Source organism: Phoca vitulina, unplaced genomic scaffold, assembly GCF_004348235.1.
Source record: "Phoca vitulina isolate PV1807 unplaced genomic scaffold, GSC_HSeal_1.0 scaffold6, whole genome shotgun sequence".
In the NCBI taxonomy this organism is placed as follows: domain Eukaryota; kingdom Metazoa; phylum Chordata; class Mammalia; order Carnivora; family Phocidae; genus Phoca; species Phoca vitulina.
This window is the reverse complement of record NW_022589709.1, coordinates 13,536,769-13,556,177: the sequence shown is the minus strand read 5'-3', so window position 1 is coordinate 13,556,177 and position 19,409 is coordinate 13,536,769. Positions and strand designations below refer to the sequence as shown.

The 19,409-nt window shown below is 46.8% G+C and overlaps 1 protein-coding gene across 1 annotated transcript in view; it reads left to right on the top strand.

Annotated features, from left to right (window-relative positions):
- The first annotated feature begins 7,132 nt into the window (after positions 1-7,132).
- SLIT3 (slit guidance ligand 3) overlaps positions 7,133-19,409 on the top strand; it is a 591,752-nt gene continuing 579,475 nt past the window's right edge. Inside the window, exon 1 of the mRNA XM_032403687.1 lies at positions 7,133-7,367. Coding sequence (XP_032259578.1) covers positions 7,171-7,367 — 197 coding nt within the window. The 5' untranslated portion in view covers positions 7,133-7,170. The remainder of the gene's footprint in view (positions 7,368-19,409) is intronic.

Here is a 19,409-nt window from a genome sequence, read left to right as displayed (position 1 = left end):
ACAACCCCCAAATCTTAGTTGGGGGGCGGTTAGGTTATTCTCCTGTTTCAGACTGTATAGTCATTGCCTTCTGTGTAGTGATTCAAGGATTCCAGTGTCTTCCTTTCTGTGGCTCCACCATCCTCTCAGGACACTGTGATTCTTCACTGGATCCCCTCTGTCTAGCGAACAGGCAAAGAGAGAAGGCTTGCCTGATGATGTAAGAGGTTTCAAAGACCAAGTCTTGAAGTGGTATGCATCACTTCTGCACAACATCCTTTGGTCAGAATGAAGCATATGACCCCAACCTAACTGCTGGGAAGGCTGGAAGGGAGGCTGGTAAATATAGTCTTCTTGTGTTCCCAGAAAGAAGAAACTGGAACTGTGAGCATCAAGCTAGCCTCTGCCACAATAGGGGACTTGATTTGATTGTTATTAAGATTAGAGAGTTAATATATGTGAAACACTCAGAATAGGCCAAGCATATCGGGGCATCCATGATGCCAGGTAATTTGCCAGAGGAGTTTCTCTGACTTTGCACTAATCACTGCTTGCTAAACAAGGGTGGTGTTCTAAAGTTTCTGTCAAAGCCCAACAGCTGGCTGGAGAGTTTTTTGAGCCCCAGTGCCCAAGGAAGCCAGCCAAGAATGCAGATGCTACCACCAAGTCTGTGTGGCACATCCTCATGCTTTGTTTAATTTGGTTCCCTGGGTGGGATGAGTTTTATGAACAGGTGTTCTGGTTAATTAGGTGATTAATACTCCTCAAATTGGAGAGCCATTTCCCGAGTGACAGTTCTTGCTTTGCTCAAATATAAGACAAATCTTCATTGCATAGATTGGACAGACCCGTGATTGCACTCACCTGTCTGCCAGGCCTCTCAGGTCAGCACTCTGGTGCTGAGGACCAGGAGTCTGACTCCACATCTAGCTGAGTCACCACCATCTTGATGCACCAGTTTAGAGAAATAAAAGCTCCTCACTTCATCTGGCCTCCTTTCAGACCAGGGCAAAGTTGATCTGGGACACATTTCTGGTTCCTTTCTGGGGATTCCAATCTGTATCATCTCTCAAGGTCCGAGTCATTGCCTCTGCATACAGCCCTCTAGCTTCTAAAGCAAGGTGGCCAACCCATGTCCAAAGGCAAATCAGACACCAAAGCTTTTTCTCAAATTTGCTATCAGACCAATAGAAATCTGCCCTAAACTCTCTTATATTCCACATTCCCAAAGCCCTTTCCTTACACTCATATTCCTGCCTCCCTGCCTTTGCTTCCCTCAAGATGAAGACCCTTTTCCCTCCCATTGAGCTCATCAATATGTATCCTCCAAAAACCAAATGGCATTCCTCTGCACTTCCAATCCAGCTTGAAGTGATTTTTTTCCTTTTTAGAATTTTTGTAGCACTTACTATCTGACTCACATTAATTAGGATTTAATTATATACCATATCTTTTATCTTCTTTCATATATCTTAAACTTATATTCCTAATTGGATTGTTGGCAGCTGTGGGCTGTGTCTTCTCCTGGGCATATATAAAGTTCCCAATAAATGGCTGTTAGATTGCTAAATTAAGCTAGATGCCACTTACACTTCTAGAAAATGGGTCAAATCCATCTTATTATACCAGCTGGGCCACACAACTGAAAATATGGCTCATTCTAGTTTCTCACATGTTCCAGCTTTACAACCACAGAGGGACTGAATCTCTTTCTCCAGTTCCAGCCAGAAAAAATTCAGGGAACACTGATTGGCTTTATGTCAGTGCTCACCCCTAGAAAGTTGCTATCTTGAGAGGGAGGCAAGATCATATAAGAACAAGAAAGTTCTAAATTATAATCACATAGTTGGAGTAAAAGATCAAGTAAGAGTTGTCTGCTACAGGTGGATCTGGATTTTGGAAGGTTCTATTGCTCTATCTTATTCCCCAGGAGAGGTTATATATTTTAAAGTTATGTATTCATTCATCAAACATTTGTCTAGTCAGAGTAGATCTTGCCCCTTGGGGAAGCTCAATAGAGTAACTGGCAGTAAAGCTTTAATATTCTTTCTCTCTCAAGGGAGAGAAAAAGAAGCATTTGCATAGAAAAAAAAAAAAATGACCTTCCAGGTCCAGCTGATGGTAGCTTTACTTAATCCTGCTCCCATAAGTGACCTAAAATTCACATATGTGAGTTTTTCCCTCCCCCGGGGAAGATTTAATAGGAGTCACAGTCTTAATCTCAAATTGGAGTTTTCATCATCTCTCCCTCCCCTCCCTGTTCACATATTCCTCAGAAATATGCCATGATGGCTTAGTGAGGTAGTGTGTCAGTTTCAGGGCCCTTGGTAGGAAACAGACAACACAACACAAAGGAGTAATTTGAAGAAGGTTTAGTAAAGGGACTTTTTAGAAAAGTGAGGCAGGGTTAAGGAATCAAGAGATGAGGACTGCCCAAGGTTTAGCAATAGTGGGAAGATGTTCCTACTCCTACCCTCTAAAGAGATAAGGGGATGGGAATGGCAGCTGGAGGACATTAATGATGACCTTCAGTAAAGGAAGGAGCCACTGCCACCTTGCTGTCCTTATGGAGGAAGTGCTGGCCTTTCCTCCAGATCTCTGGGCTAGTTCCCCACATGGGCAGACCCAAGGAAGCACAGGTGATACAGTCCATAGAGGTCAGCCTCCTGGTGGAGAGAACAGGGTGACACTGGGCAGAGCAGTCTGGACAATCCACTGGAGAATGACCAGCACAAATGGTAAGTTTCAATGGGATGGGAGCAAACATATCAGAATGGGGGGTGGGGCAGGGAATATGTATAGTTTTCAAAAAAAAAAAAAATGCACTCAGAGTTTCTAGAAGAATGTAGTCTCATCCTCCTCCCTGAAAAGATCAAGTAACACTGATCAAAATAAGTAAAACTGCAGCAAGAGAATGTCAAATAAGCTAGGTGATTGGAGAGATCATTCATTCACATAGTTGTTAATTAGTCATTCACCAATCATCAAAGATGTATTTGTACCTCTAGGCATCAAGCATGCAAAAAATGAATTAGATACTTCTGTATGTTTGAAAATTTTTATAATAAATGTTGGAATTAATAGATTCTATAGATTCCCTGACTTTGAAAATCTAATAGACTGGATCAGCAAGGTTTCCTGGAGGAATGGAAGGCTCAACTGACTCTGGGCTAGCCAGAGAGGAAAGAGCTAGGAAGAATGTTCAGGAGGATTGTTTTGAGTGGGTGTGGGATACTGGGAGGAGATGAGGTATAGAGGTAGAAATCTACTTCAAAGTTCGGGATTGCATTATCATGTGTGCATTTTAGAAAAATCCCTTGATCATCAGGGCCAAGGATGAGTTGGTGGAACAAAAAGACAAAGAGAATTGATGTGGGGGCTGGTGTGAGCAGTGGCCATGCATGAAACCAGGATCTGAACAATACCTGGAGGCCCAAAGATGAAGAGGGACAGATGTAAGTGATAATCATGAGGAAGAATTAACGGGACTCAGGAACTGAATGGCTGTGGTGTGAAACAGAGGGAAGATGCTTTGGTGCTATTTTGCCTTCTCATCATCCCCCTACTTTTCCAGCTAACAGCTCCCCAGTCTTCCTTTGAGAGCACTGCTTCTACCTGCCTGAGTATAGTTTCCATGGAACTGTTATCTGTAGATTCTTGTCTTCTGTGGTTAATAGGGTGATTACATAACCTAACCCAGGCCAGTCTTTGTGTCTTGGGAATTTGGAAATTGGGCTTGAGCTTGATCCTAGATCCTGCTTGGTTTGTGTCTTTTTAAAAGCTTCTTTCTTTAGTTTCTTCCTCCTTAATTTTGTATGTTACCCAAAGGCCTTCTTAAAAAGTATTTTTTTTTTTTACTTCAATTAGTTACTTTCTATTGTTGCAACCAGAAAACCTCAGCTGATTATAGTAGCCATATAAATAGTGGTGTCTTCCACAGAGAGACAGAAAACAAGTGGAGGAGAAAGTTTGAGGTGGGTTTCTTGGGGGAATGGGTGGGCAGTTTGCTTTTGAGAAGCCTAGAGAAAACTAAAGGAAAAAATCCAAAAGTTGGCCCTGGAGGCTTATGAGGAACTCTGAAAATCATACCATAGGGTGTAAAAGCCATCTCTGGTACTTAGACATAAAAAATCCTACCCAACAAACTGACCTCCTAAGGACTTACTTACACTTCTCTGAGAAGAGTAATGCTTCAGAATCAGTGGGGGAGAGTGGAGGGAGCCTAGTTCTAGGCACTAGGAGCCCTGCGTCCTGGCTCTGGCTCTTTCACTAATTAGCTGGACAACCTTGTACCAGTGCCCTTCCCTCTCTGAGACTCAGTTTCCATGTTATTGAATACAGGACCTGAATTATATTGGGTGTTATCCAAAAATTTCAAAAGAATTTTAAGTTTACATGTAAAAGGATCAGCCATGCTGGGAAACTGGGTTCAACACAAACCTTAAACCGGTTTCCTTACTGCAGGACTTCTCAAAATCTTAAATATGCTCATTGGTGATGCAAATCTCCAAGAGTGGTGAAAGTGAGCATTTCTCACCCTATTTCTGCCCCAGAACCCCCCTTCCCCACTTTCTTGAAGAAACATGTAGAACTAGTAGTCATCAGAACACACTTGCAGAAATGCTGGATCTGGTGATTTTCAAGGTTGTTCCAGCTGCGCTCCCTGATTCTGTATGGCCTGTGTCCTGTGTACCTCCTGTTTCTTTGGGATGATTGACTCTCAAGCTCGGTTTTAAAGTGTTCTCCCAAGGAAAAGCAAGCACACTTGAATGCCTATGAAGTCACTTGAAGATCTAGTCAGGCTAATGAAATTCCCCATCAGCTTAAATGGAAAACACAGTCCCTGCCCCCACCTCCACCCTCACACTGTACTCAGAGCACAGACCCAGGCCCAGCCTAAAGGGATTGCAAAACATGCTCTAGTGTGCATTTGGGAAAACAAAGAAAACCCTACTCTTTTCTGCTCCAGACAGTCTGAGACGCTTTTGTGCCCTTGGGTCTTTGCCCAGTTCTCTCATCTGCCTCAGTCCTAGTACTAAATTGGTTCAAGATTTGGAGGAAAGTTTCAGAGGAAAGGATGTTTAGAGTTCTTAAAAGCTGAAGTCACCCTATGGACCAGAGCATAGACCCTTTATGGCCACCAGAGGGCGCTGACAACAGCATCGGTATGAAAAGCTGCTCCCAAGAATAACAGCAGTAAATTACACCTAACGTGTTTATGAATGATGGAGGGTCTGAAGTGTGTGTGACTGTGTATGTATGTGTACACGTACGTGCAGTTGGGTGCCTGGGGCTATGATTTTGAAAATATGTTAAATAGAATAAAATAAAATCTGCACCTCTACTATAAATTCACAGGATATTGTCAAGACGTTGAAACAAGGAAGATGAAGTAGAAGGAATTAGAATAGCATTTATATGAAAGAAAAGGAAAGAGCTCTCAGTGGCATAATTGTTATTGTGGTATGTGTGATTGTGTGTGGTGTGAGACTATGCATGTATACATGTGTGTATGTGATTGTGTGTATATGGGTGTGTGTGTGTGAACCTGAGTATAAGCGTGTGTGTGCACAAGTGTGTGTGTGTGAGAGAGAGAGAGAGCACGTGTGCACGCACGCGCATGTTCAGGGCTCATTTAGACTTTTCCAGTGTGAGCAGACCACGAGGAAGTCTGGGCAATACTTCCTCCAGTTCCTGCCCTCTCTCTCCAAACAAACAAACAAAATCATTCCTACAAGTATTTATGGAGCCTCTAACACACGCGCCCCTCCCCACCAGCATCTGGAAAAGCTCAGACCTGGCCAATTTAGAGCGCTATGGAAGAATGAAGGCTGTGGGTGCAGAAGGGATGTCTCACGTGCGAATGACTGTTGTGCAAAAAACACTTTCTCTTCTTTGATGCTCCAAACAACCCAGTGAGGTGGTCCCAGACAGAGCTGTGGCCCCTTGCTTTGAGGAAACCGAGGCTCAGAGGTGACGTGATTGGCCCAGAGTCACCCAGTCAGGAAGCAGAAGCACTGTCAATCCAGGGGTCCCAGTCCCTGCCATCACTACTTTTATCAGCACAGCCGGCATTGGGTCTAGGCAAAGCAGGACAGGCTTCCGTGTAGGGTTTGCCAGCAGCGACCTGAACAACATGGACAAACATTTTATGTGACATGTGTGACTGTGAAATGCTTTAGTATCAATACAATAGGTGCTTTAGGAAGAAGTTGTGGATCTTTGCCAAGATGAGGTAGGATCTTTGAGGATCTTTGTAGATGAGTAAAGTACACAGCTTCGATGGGCTGTGGTGTAAAATATGAGTGAATGTGAGTGCTGCGGTTTGGGGTACTTAGCAGCTGTGTGGCCTCGGGCAAGTCACTTTACTTCTCTGAGCTTTGTTTCATCTATAAAATGGGGTACTCGGATGCCCCCTTGCGGGACGGTGTTGGAACCCAAGGAAAGACTATGAGCAGAGTGCCTAGCTCAGTGCCAGAATAAAGAAAAAGTGCCACCAGCCTGATCAATCCTTGGCTCCGTAAGAGGGAATGGGTCTCAATTCTGGGGCCCTGCTGGCCGAGCCCCTTTCCTTCCCTCTCCCTCATCTCCTGCCTCCTCCCCTCCGGGCTCTCGGTCGCTCCAGCAAAGTTCCCAACTTAGTCGACATGACGTGCAGCGCAGCCAATGGGAAGCGGAGCTGGCGTTTTTTGGGAGGGGGGGAGGGGTGGGCCCCGCGTCTCCGGTGTCTGCCCTGCTCAGTGAATGGCGAGAGCGAGCGCCGGCCGGCTCACCCGGCCGCCCCGTGCTCCAGCCGCCGCCGCCGCGCTCCCGACCTCAGCCCCAAGTCGGACCTCCTTAGGCGCCGTGCCCCACTGCGCTCGCCCCCAGGTCCCCGACCCGGCCGACGCCTCAGGCCGCGGGTCAGCGGGCCCAGGAGGCGCTCGGTACCTGGGCACTCCGAGCGATGCGCAGCGGGGCAGCCCCAGCCCCGCGGATGGAGCTGCTGCTGCTGCCGCCGCCGCCGCCGCCGCCGCCCGGCGCGCCCCGCTCCGCCCGCGCCCCGTGCGCCTGATCGCCGAGCTCGCTCCTCCTCCGCGCCAACTCCGCCGCCCGCTCCCCAGGCCGCTTGGGCTCCGCGCGCGCTTCCCCGGGCTCCGCGCGTCTTGCCCCGCCCAGGCAGCCTCCTCTGGGCGCGGGCCCCTGCACACCATGGCCCCCGGGCGGACAGGGGCCGGCGCCGCCGTGCGCGCCCGCCTGGCGCTGGCCTTGGCGCTGGCGAGCGTCTTGAGCGGGCCCCCAGCCGCCGCCTGCCCCACCAAGTGTACCTGTTCCGCCGCCAGCGTGGACTGCCACGGACTGGGCCTCCGGGCTGTTCCCCGGGGCATACCCCGCAACGCCGAGCGCCTGTGAGTACCCCCGCCCCGCCCAACCCGGGCCACCCCCTGGGTCCATAGTGGGGCCCCCAGGCACCAGATCTTTCCTTTCCCCTTGGCCGCACTGGATGCAGTCTCGCTGTCACCCTCTCCCGGGTCGGATCCTTCATTCCCTGAGTTGGGGTCTCTGGCGTTGGGTAGGTCTAGGGAGAGAAGTCTTGAAGCCCACTGCGATGGGCAAAGAGCAGTGCTTTTCCAGGGGTGAAGGCTCCAGACGCAGGGCCCGGTGACAGCTTCCAGCAGAAGGCTGGCAGGAAGCGAGGGGAGGAAAGAACACTACAGCCAGTCAGGTCTTAGGGTAAGGGCAAGGGGTCCGCGCACATTTAAGAGGGGGGCGAAGGAGAAAGCTGAAAGGTGGTGGGGCGTAAGGGAACGGAGACCCGAGAGGGCCGAGACTGTGACCAGCTTGGAGATCAGAAAGGGCCAGTCACTTTCTGGCTGCCCTTGCGAGCGAAGTTGAGAGTGTGTGTGAAGGTCTAACTTCTGAGGAACCGAACGAATTCGGAGTGGGTGCTTGGAAAACCCGCCCTGCCTGGAGCGCAGCGTCGCAGATGCCAAGTTGCAGCCGGGGTGAATTTTTTATGGCTCGGTTATAAATGCCTCCCCAAACGGGCCGGAGAATGGAAATGCTGACAGCCCTTTAAATGAGACCGAGCGCTATAATCTTACAAACCGCACTCAGCCTCGGATCCTGGGTTTGGCAGCGAGAGGAGAGGCGTTTGGAGAGTGGGGTAGATTGACCCTCATTTTAACCCCAATTGTGCAACCAAATATTTACTTTTCATATGTCAACGTTTTGGAAACATTTATCATTTTGATCCTCGGACCAAATTCAAAACTTGGACTCTGAGGGTGGGCTCTTCCCAGCCCACAGTTGGGGAGTAAGGAAAGAGGGAGAAATGGTGGAGGGGGTTGGAACCGGCCTGGGAACACAGCCCAGAAGTGGGTGAAGGTTTGCTCTAGTGTAATCCACTTCTTCGTGTCTTGCTCTCCCTCTGTCTCCCTTGCCCTTGCATGTTAGGGGTGGGTGCACTGGGTCTTCCATTCTGCCCTCTTGACTTGAAGCTGGAAGATAGTGGCATGAGACTGAGTGAATTGTCCTACAGTGTGTTATTCCTCTTGATCACCTCCTGTAACTCTACTTCTCTTCCTCGAACTCCATGTGTCCCTGGGCAGAGACTCAATAGAACTGCCTTCCTTTTTCCTGGAGGTTTCCTGTGGCTCAAAACATTTTTTTTTTTTTTTTCAAGTGCATTCATTATTCTGTGTGGTCATGCAATTCTAGAGCATTGGAGCTGAACCTTCATTAACGTATGTAGAAAAGGAGGCTCAGGCATTTGAAAAGACTTGCCCAAGGTAATGCAGCAAGTTAGTGGCAATAAAGGGGCCACAATCCAGGTGTCCACAACTTAATTCAAACCTTATATTTTACAAAGCAGTTAAAAATTTGTTGTAGTGGTATTTTTGGGTATCTACCACTCTGCTAGCCATCTTTGGAACAAGGGTCAGTTTGGGCCAAGATCTGTAAATAGATGATCCTGGGAGGGTTCTGGCTGGGCTTGGGAATAGGCTGCTCTTGCTACTGCTTCGGGTGTACCCTGCCAATATTCAGCTTGCTATGACATTAGCTTTCCTGGTTGGAGTCTTGAGACTACCTCTCCTCCATCCTCAAAATCATGGTACATGTTTGGGAAACCAAGGGGAGTGGGCCCTTCTCCTGCTGGCATGTAGGAAGTCTTCAAAAGCTGCAGGCACAGCACTGCAGCCAATATGCCACCCACCCACCTTCCCCAGGAGACCCAGGCAGCTTGGAGCAACCCATCTGCTCTACAACTGGAGAAACTGGGTGGAGACTGAGTCCTGGGCATTCCCACAGTGCCCTGCTGCTGTCATGGTCGTTCGCAGGCATTGGCAGAGTGGGAAGTACTTTGGAATAGCTGAGTCTCATCTACCTTGGTTCCAGTCACTGGTGCCCCTTTGGCTGGGGTGCGTGGGGTGACGCGGCTGCCAAGGCTGGCTCCTCATTCTGGTCTTCTTCCTCCCCCGGGAGAGGGGAAAACCTTTAGAAGAAAGCTTGGTCAGGAGTGCTGCAGGGGTGAGGAGCAGCCCACCAACAGTCCTTCACCACCTCTCATCCTCTGTCAGTCAACTCAGACAGAATATTTGAGTTCTGCAAACTCTTGGGGGGATGTTTGGCATTTCTAAGCTATGGAATAGATTTTTTTAGGGAGGAATTTCTCATTCATTCCTTTCTTCATTCGTTCAACAAACATTACTTGAACCTCTACTGCATTCCAGTAACTGTATATAAAATCATTGCATATACAGAAGAAAACCAGCAATTCGACTTAAAGAATGGAAGCAGAGGATAGAAGAAGGAAACTTCCTTTAGTGAGGCTTTGAAACTCCCCAGGACTCGTTTCTCCACAGGGTATACGGTCTGTCGGCATTGGCACCACATGCTCGGGACCTTCCTAAAATCCAGTTTCCTGATCTCTAATGTTTATGTTGTGTTTTATAACAAAGGAGAAGCATTTTCTCCCTTTTCCATTCCTGCTGCTTGATCTCCCAGAGAGGCTTTTCTGTAGGAGTATGTGTGCGCGCATACGCGCGTGCATGTGCGTGTGTATGTATGTGTGTATGTGTGTCATTGTTTCTCTGGGGGTTTTTGACATCTGAGGCCTCATCTGCTCATGCACCCTTTAAGGAAAATCTGCATGGGGATAATGTGGTCACCATTTGGACTTTGCGTTAGGCCTGGAATGGGGCTTGTTATATTATTCATAATTAAGCTGATATCAGAGTTGGGGGTCTGTGTCCCAGCTTCTTTTCCATAATGTCAGCACATTACACAGAAAGAGAAACTCTCTGTCGTTTATAAACTACTGACAGTTTTTTTTTTTTCCCCTCAATGAGGAGGTGATACCCACAAGAAAGCTAAATAAACGCAGGGGAGAATTCAGTGTAATTTATTATCCATGCAGCAAAGATAGAGGACATGAGGAGAGGAAGTGAATGGTGGTGCCTGAAACAAAACATTTACCATGGAGCACAGAGTAAACAGATGTCGCATTTACCCTTCTGAGTACAAAAGGAGCCCACAGATGTAATTCTTCTCCAACCACAATCTCAGCCTGGAAAAAGAGCGGACAGATGAAAACGAACTCTCACAAGGGGCCCCTTCTCCCCACACTGCCTAAAGGCAGGCAGAGGCCTACTTCTCACCCACGGGGAGGTGGTGGCCTGAACAGCGGAGTGGGGCAAGAGTGGACATCTTTGGTTTTTCACTTGGCTCTGGAACATGCTGGAGACTGCTGTATTTAAATAAACATTTCCTGTTTGCGAAGGAAAACGGGCGAAAGGCTGAAACGTGAGAATGTGGTAACTTAATTTTCTCCATCACTCCAGATGATGGCAAGCTTCGCCGGTGGTTGGGTCCAATAAAAACCGACACCGTGTCACAGGCTTTCCCTCACTTGACCGCAGAGGTCTCCAGGTCAAGTGGGAGACTTTCCAAGATGCTCCACGGCCAAGCCCTGCATCCTGGTACTCCTAGCTTCGGAGCCAGCTCAGCAGATGAGGGGCAGTTTGGTGAATGGCGAGGCCTCTCCGAGCCACCCATGGTGATGTGGCCTCTCAGAGAAGCGCAGTGCTCTCCGGGGGAACCTCTGGGTTGGACGTGAGCAGTTAAGTGCACCTGCCTCCAGTGTGCTGTGCATCTGGACAGATTGCTTTGCCTTGCTGGGCCTCCTTTTCCTGAAAGCAGAATTCTAGTGTAGTCCTGATAGTTTTCCCTGTATGGTCCTCTCCCCCAGTGCCTGGCACATAGTAGGTTTTCAACTAGTATGTGTTGACTAAATGAGTAAGTCTGAAAAATACAAGTTTTTTGTTAGTTCTTATAAGTGAAAGATGGGGGATTATGGTTTTGCATTTATGTATGGCCAAGGGCGACTTACTAGTAACCTATTACGTGAGTTATTGAGGTTTTCTAAAATTTGGCTTTCATGAACTAAAATTATGGCCTCACTAGAGTTACCAAGGACTCCTAATGAGTGATCCACTCTGGAGTCTGGTTGCCAAGCATTGCTTAGCAACCTTGCAAAACTCCTACTGTGCACATGCCCATGAAAAGAGCTAGAAGGCCCCCACACTTAAACTGTAGGCCTTTCTAATCAGGAACTCATCAGCATCATCCTGTGCTCTCTGTGGTTTTTGATTGCTGCTCTTCTTGTATTAATTGATCTATTTGTAGAGTCATTATTAAGTTTTGCTTTTGCCCATCATCTGGGTCTTGTATATTTCTGCATTTTTTGCATTTTGATTGTTATTTTGTTTCTCTCCAGTTCTGTTTGTTGTCACTGAGTTCTTCCTTCCCTGGAAAGTGAGAATGGTAGATCTGAGAGCCATTGGATCTTTTGCACAGACTAGGTGGGCTGTGGCAAGGCTTCAGAACCCCAGGCCTACTAGTGCAGGCTGCGGGCTGTGCAGATAGACAGCTCTGGTTTGAATTCTGGCTCTGTTACAAATTTGCTGTTGCACCATGGGCGAATTACTCCACTCCTCTGGGCTGTAGTCCATTTAATCCCTTTGTACTGTATTTCCACAGCTGTAATACAGGGATGATAATCACACTGGCCCTGTGGGCATGCTGTGAATGTGGCCCCGGACAAACCATGTAATGCACTCAGCAGAGTGCCCGGCACTTTGATTCTCCAGCTACTACTCTTTACCTGTAAAGTGTGCGTCATAAATGTTCCTCTTGGGGAGAATCAGATAAAATAAAGAACGGGAAGTGCTTAACACAGTACCTGGCACTTAGGTCTCCACCAACTATTAATAGTGGTGACCATGGCTATTTCTTCTATTTCTTCATCTCAGGCCCCATCCAGCTGGAAAGTTTGAGATGCCCACTCTAAATGTGCCCCATCAAGGCAAGCTCCTCGCCTGCACGTACGCTGTGCTCAGCACAGCTCGTGCCTGCTCCCCTCCCTCTCCTCTCCAGCTAAGCCCAGGTTGGCCTCCGTTCCATAAAAAGGGGATTACAGTTGAAGTGGTTTATATCTTTTCCATGGGCGTGCTGCTTTGTGGTATATTTAAATAAGGAATGCATTTTATTTATTTATTTTGGGGGGTTGGATTTTCATGGGGGAATTTTTGGCCCTGACTTTTTTTTTTCAATGCTCATTCCTTCTGTCTTTCCCTAAATACCTTTTACTGACTTCCCGTGTCTGCCTCTGTTACTGCTTTTACTTGAAACAGCTGTATTTACTAGTATGCTCCACCCTCATTATGTAAGGTGGTCTTAACCCTTTTTAGAACAGCTGAAAAGGAAAAAAAGAGGCATGGAGGCTTTTCCAGAGAACTTTTCTGGACCATTACTACTTCCAGATAGGATAGATGCAAAGGGTACCCTGCTAGGGTGCACGGTGTTGAGTTTTCAAAGCTCTCCATTATTTATCATTCTCCAGCCTTAAATTTAAATCAGCCTTGCCCAGGTGGGAAGCGCTCATAATGGGAATCTTCTGCTTCTCTGTTCGGAAGACCTGGATTGTGTTTTGTAAGTACTGCTATTGCTGGTCTGCCTAAGGCTGTCCTTTGCTTCCCACTCACTGTGGTCTTTGTAGTTCTGTGGCCAGCACTATATTTGATACACCATTCCCTGGGAAACATTCGTCAGGAGTATGTAATTAAACGTCCTCAATTGTGAGTGGATAGGGAGGTGGGAAAAGTCATGACCTTTGGATAAAGGCATAGAGATCAGAGCCAGACGGGGCTGCTCCTGGTTTCTCCGCTTACCAGCTGGGTGACCTCAGTGTTCTCATTTGTAAAGTGGGAATAATAAAACTACCCCCTTCATAGGATGCTGGGAGTATTGAATTTACCCACATGGACTGCCTGGATCACAGCGCATCCTCCATAAGTATTCTTAGTACGGTTATCTTCATAATTCTTACTGACTATAGCCGTCCTTCCAGAGCAAGCTCAAGACAAAGCCTGATTGAAACAAGATAGATTGTCAGGGTTGAAAGGGTTCCTCTAGTTCAGGTTCTAACCATGTGCAGATTGATCTTCCACCAACATAATTTTGGAGAGAGTGGCCATTCTCCTTTGCTGGATTACTTCTAATGGGGAGGAACTCAGTTCTTCCTAAAGCAATTTATTCCATTTTAGAAAACAGTTTTAACAAGAAAATTTTCTTTGCCTGGGGGTTGAACTTATCTCCCCCTGACTGTTGTTACACAGAGCAAATATAATCCTTCTTCCAAATGGTAGGATTTCAAAAATGTTACTGCTGTCGTGTTTCTCACTACCCACTTATCTTAGTCTTCTTCTTTCTTCCATAAATTTTTATAATTGCCTCAACTATTCTGTGTGTGTTAGACTCTGAGACAGGCCCTCTTCCCATTCCTACTTACCTTCCTCCAAATAGGTTCCAGTCTTCTTTGCTTGTCTTAGTTAGAATGAATCCTTCCACTCCCTTGCTATCTTGACTTCTGTCAACATCCTGAAGGGGCATTTTCACTTCTGACAGCCACACCCCTGGGTTGGCTCATTTCCACCCGGCTGTTCATTGCATCCCCAGTGTCTCCCAGCCCTCCCTGCTGTTGATCCTATTTTCTCCATCCCAGATTTGTGCAGTTGACTTTTTGGAGTCTAAGTGCAACACTTTGCATTATCCTAATTAAATTTTGGCAAATAGTTTAATTTCATCAGCTTTTCAGCAACATTTTCTATTTTGATTCACTCATCTAGCGTGTTACCACTCCTCCCCCCATTCCCTCTGCAGGGTTCCTGAGCTTGCCCTATGGATCTTTATCCAGGTTGTCAATATAATCAGCAGTATCCTCTCTGCTTGTTTAAAGTCTTTCAGTGGCTGGGGTGTGGATGACATGAATATATTGTCCAGTTCTTTCTGGCTGGGATGGATAGAAATGTTGAGGTCTTGTTGGCCTGTCGCATCTTCTTTCCCTGGGGTTCTGTTGTTCGTATTTTCTCTGGAATGATTTCCTATTAATGCTTAATTCCTCTGTTTGTTGACTGTTTTCTAAAGTCTTGGTTTCTCATTGCACTTCCCTTTGTGACTTGAGCTTCATCCTTGTCCTATTAGGCTGGTGCCAGAGCCCCACCAGCACGGGATGGGACGTGACGTGATGTGTATATCGTGATGTGTATGTGCGTGTGCATGTCCTCTCCTATAAAGTATTGTAGCCTTCTGGGCCCCTCTGGCAGCAGCAGAGCTCCGCTGAGAAGCCTCACTCTTGCAAAGTGATTTCCTTTAACGTCTTGGGTGCCCATTGGCCCAGAGCACATTTGCTTGAGTAGGGCTGGGAATGGATGTGATGGGGAAGGAAGCATGGAGGTGCACGCGCTCTCCCCAAATTTCCAAACAACAATGATGATGACGACAACAGTCACTGTCGCCACAGCAGCTGCTGTTCATTAAGCCCCTCATTGTGCCTGGCACTGCTCTCACACTTCCTTTACACACGTTCTCTCGCTTAACTTAACAGTCATGCAAGGCAGAAACTCATGCTCTCCTCAGTTTACAGATAAGAAAACTAAGAGAGGTGAAGTAACTTTCCCTGGTTGGAGCAGTAGAGTCAGGGCTCATTTGGGCAGACTGGTCTCAGGCCTGTGCCCCACCCACTGATCATGCCATTCCTCCACAAGCCTTCCAAGTCAGCCCCCCTTCTTGTCTTCCAAACCCGATTCTCAAATAAGAAGGAGGAAAGAAGGGAAAAAAAAAAAAAAAAACTGAGTCCCAGTTGAAACAGTGAGCACCTGTTTGATGCAAGGCATCCTGAGAGGAAGGCCAGTGCTGTGTCCTGGATAGTTGGTGGTAGAGCTGTCCTGTCCCGTTTGGGGAAGCAGGCAGCGTTCAGACTGGAGCTTGAAGGATGAATAGGGTTCCCACAGGTAGTAATGGAAACGTGGTACAGATCTGCAGAAGTTCGTGGTTACATTGAACAAAAGAGAGCCTGAGCCCAATTTAAAATGAATAGAAACTGTACTTGAAGAAGTTTCATCTAACAAGGGTGTTTAGAGAAGAATCCATGAGGTCAAGGAAAAGTATCACCATGGTTATGTGGCTAATATTTTTATTTTGGATTTGAAAGGCTAAACCCTCTAAGAAGAATTCTGACAAGGCTTCTTGACCAGTATTTTCCCCCCACAAGTATTTGCTGACATTTTTGCAGGGATTGCCTTTCTTTCCAGTTAAGATGTACCACTTGACTTCCTTCAGGCATGATCTCTGGGATCCCTGACCCTGACACCGGGTCCTGGTAGAACAGGACATATATAAGATGCATCCCGGCTGGAGTAAATATGACTCCACTTTTCACAACCTTATCACTGCTTGTGTGGGCTTAGACTCCTCTTGTCCAAAATGCCAGTCTGGGTTCTCGATCCCTGTTTCATTCAGCACTTTGGCAGTGGTGTGGATTGTGGTTCCTGAAATTCAGCCAGCACATTTAACCACCCACCTTGACTCCCTCTTTGAGTTTTTTGGCCTCCCTAGTTCCTGTAGTTCCTGTCTGCTACCTGGCATACCCACTCCTTGCTCCCTTGGACTCTAGAATTAGTGTATGCCCTGACTCAGGCTGGTCTACAAGGTGTGGAGTCCATGGTCCTCTTCTAATCTGAGGTATGTGGGCTTAACCATGGACCTGTGCATTTTGTGCATCTCTCCTTGAACTTGAGCTGCTCCTGGCCCCTGCCTTGACACTTCCAGCTTGGCTTCTTGCCTTCTCACACTCCCCTACCCTCCAGGTAGCTCTCCATAGCCTCAGCATGGAATTCGGACATTCACCACCTAACCCTTGGGTCCTGGAATTGGATTTCAGGAGGTTCTTTGTGGCCTGGACCTTCACTGGAGACCAGAGACTCCCAGCTTGTGGTTGTGTCCTGGAAACAACCTCAGACTTCCTTTTCATGGCTACCTGAAGCCTTTTATGATGCCCAGGGTGAAGTGTAGAGATGCTGCAGGGCTGGACTCGGTGCATGATAAGTTACTTACAACGTGCTGCTGAGTACCCTGCAACCCAAACAGAGAATAGAGCAGATTTTTCTGCAATTGAAAAGCTCAACAATGATGATTTCATTGAAGAGATGTCCTGTTCAGAAATGTGGTGCAGAAGTTTCTGGCCTATCTAGCACTTTACTGATATTCTTTATTCTCCTCCCCATCTCTGCCCAGCTCTAGAATGTAAGTAGATAAGTGTTTTATATATGGGGTTTCTTTTTTTTTCTTTTTTTAATTTAAATTCAATTAGCCAACATATAGTACATCATTAGTTTCAGGTAGTAGTGTTCAATAATTCATCAGTTGCATATACCACCCAATGCTCCTGGGTAATGGGCATGAAGGAGGGCATGTGATAAATATATGGGGTTTCTAACTGATATTAATGAGAAACCAATGGGGAGAACAATTTGATGTAACCTTAAATGAGTAAAAAGACCGAGGCCAAATCCTGGTTTCCGTCACCACCACCCCCCTTTTTCTTTTAACTGTGGGACCTTGTACAAGTATCTTCTGAGTCTCAGTTTTCACATCTGTAACCTTTAGAATGGTAGGACTAACCCTTCTCCCATGGGGCTGATGCAAGTTTTATAGGAGATCAAATGTCTGCAGATGCCTCCTAAATTTAGTGCTCTGCGAATACTTTAATGAGTCCACCCACAATATCTGATTTTAACCACTAAATCCTGTATCTGAAAGATGATCAGGGTGCATTTTCAGAAGAGGAAACTCAATGAGTTCAAAGTCACCCATGCCTTCAGACTCTTGCTAGGTTTTCCTTTTCACTTCTTAAGGTGCATCTTTTACAAATGCAAATAAAGTGCCTCACCAGCCAAGTCAGCCACCCAACCAGGGGAAGTTTAGAGGACTTTTTGCCTAACTGAGTAATTAAGAAATGGCAGTTTCCAAGAAAGTAGAACCACATCGGGGGCTGTATGAAGGATGGAGATGTTTAAAGGAGCTATTTATTGAGTGCCTACTATGTGCCAGGAACAATGATGAATAAAGCAAGCAAAATGTCCTCATAACTAGAATAGCTCAAAATAATATGGAATTCAGTCTGGGCTGTTGCTTCCCACCAAATGACTGACAAGGCAAAGGCCACCATGCTAGGTTCAGAGAGGATGGGATGGCGGGGGAAATGCTAGAACAATAAGGGAGGCGACACCAAGCCCTCAGGAACCACTGATGAAAGCAAATCCCACTCATCCCTTTTGGTGGATACAAATATGCAGAAAAACTCACATGTCGTAAAAAAAATAGTACAAGTAGAATTAAAAAAACTCATGGGGAAAATATTAATCTGAGAACAATTGTATCCAAGAAAGCATTCAAGTATGCCTCTGCAGCTAGCTGGCAAACAGCACAAGTTCTGCATTTTATTAGAGCCCCAACTCTGTGTAGAACACTGACCTTATTTGAGAAGCATTTCATAAACACTGACACAGAGCGCAGCAGCATTTCAGGCCATGAGGAGATACAGGGCCTCCTCTGGGCAGCCAGCTTCCCCTCCCAGGTGCTTGCGGCTGTAACTGGACCACTGGACACTGTTAATTCCCTTTCTTCTCTGTTGGGTTTAACAAGCAGGTAGGGATTTTCCCAGGGGAAAATGAACCAGGGGGCTTTGCACTGAAATGTGCTCTTTGTGCAGGTGTTTGCCTGCGAGTGGGGTGGGCTATGTGCAAGACTCAGCTTTGAGGGGAAGGGTCCGAGAACTTTGATTTGGCCCAGTTTCTTGTTGGAGATCCCATCTTGTGCCTGGGACCTCGTGATGTGTATGTGTACAGGAGGGTGGTTCTCAGGCAGCATTCACCTGAACCTTTGCAATGGAAGACCTGTGGCTTGCAATAGCCCTAAGAAATGTGTGCACCCCATCTCCTCCTACTAGAAGCTGGCAGTTTTCTTTCCATCTGCTGCCAGCTGAAAAGTCCTGGATTTCTGCCATGGAACTCAGTTCTGTCCCTCCCCCCCCCCCTCATTTCTTTCCCTAACCAAGAGATATTTAGGCTTTTGAGGTATCTCTGGAGATCATCTGGTCTACCCCTTCCCCACTGATCCAACCCACCTGCACAGATAAGTGTCTTAGAGAAGTCATAGGAGGTGACCTCAGCTTTGTGGTGAGAGCTGCCCTGCTGAGAAGTTTGCCTCCTCTCATTTCAGCCTTGCTCACAGCATTGGTCCTGAGTAAAGATCTCTCAGCCTTAGGAAGTCTCTGCCAATCTGGGAAGCTAGGGAGACAGAAGAGGGACCAAATCTAGTACAAAAAACAAAAACAAAACAAAACAAAACAAAAAAAAACAAGGAATAATGTGGAGCCAGAGGGGAGAAATACAAAATGGGTGACTTGGGATAGTAGGTTATATCCTCGAGACCCTAAGCACCTAGGTAGCTTGTTTAGAGTCTAGAAAGGGAAGACCTCAGATAGGAAAACTGCAAGGGAAGGAATGCTGGGAACCAGGTCTGGAGCAGGAATCCAAAATGGGAAGGCCAATTACTTCATGGGAGTTTTTAATGAGTCTGGTGGCCCCCCTTCTAATTACTTCATACCACAAGATGGTAACCAATCTGCTCTGTTTACTCTGTTTAGGCGTAGATTTTAATACTTTCTGAAACATTTCCCATAAGCTTCCTCTTGCCATGTGCCCACCTTGTATGTTCTAGAAATTTTGCAAAGACCTAAATCTCCTCTGCGTTCTTTCCCAACTGGAGCTGCATGCTGATTCAAGCCATATTCAGCCAGGAAGCTCTCTTCCCATCTTTAAAACAAGAAACATCTCCTTCTGAGAAGACTGCACTACAGTTTTCTTTGTCTGTGTTGCTAACGAACAAAGAGGCCCCATTGCAAAACAGCATTTCACGAGCAGAGCGGGGCTGATAGCACCTCTTGCCAAATGTGACTGTGTGTAGTTGTGTGGGGGGGAAAACAGCTTTGTCAAGAGGAGAGCCGAGGGAGGCAGCTCTGGGGAATTTTTAGCAACTGCAGCATGGTG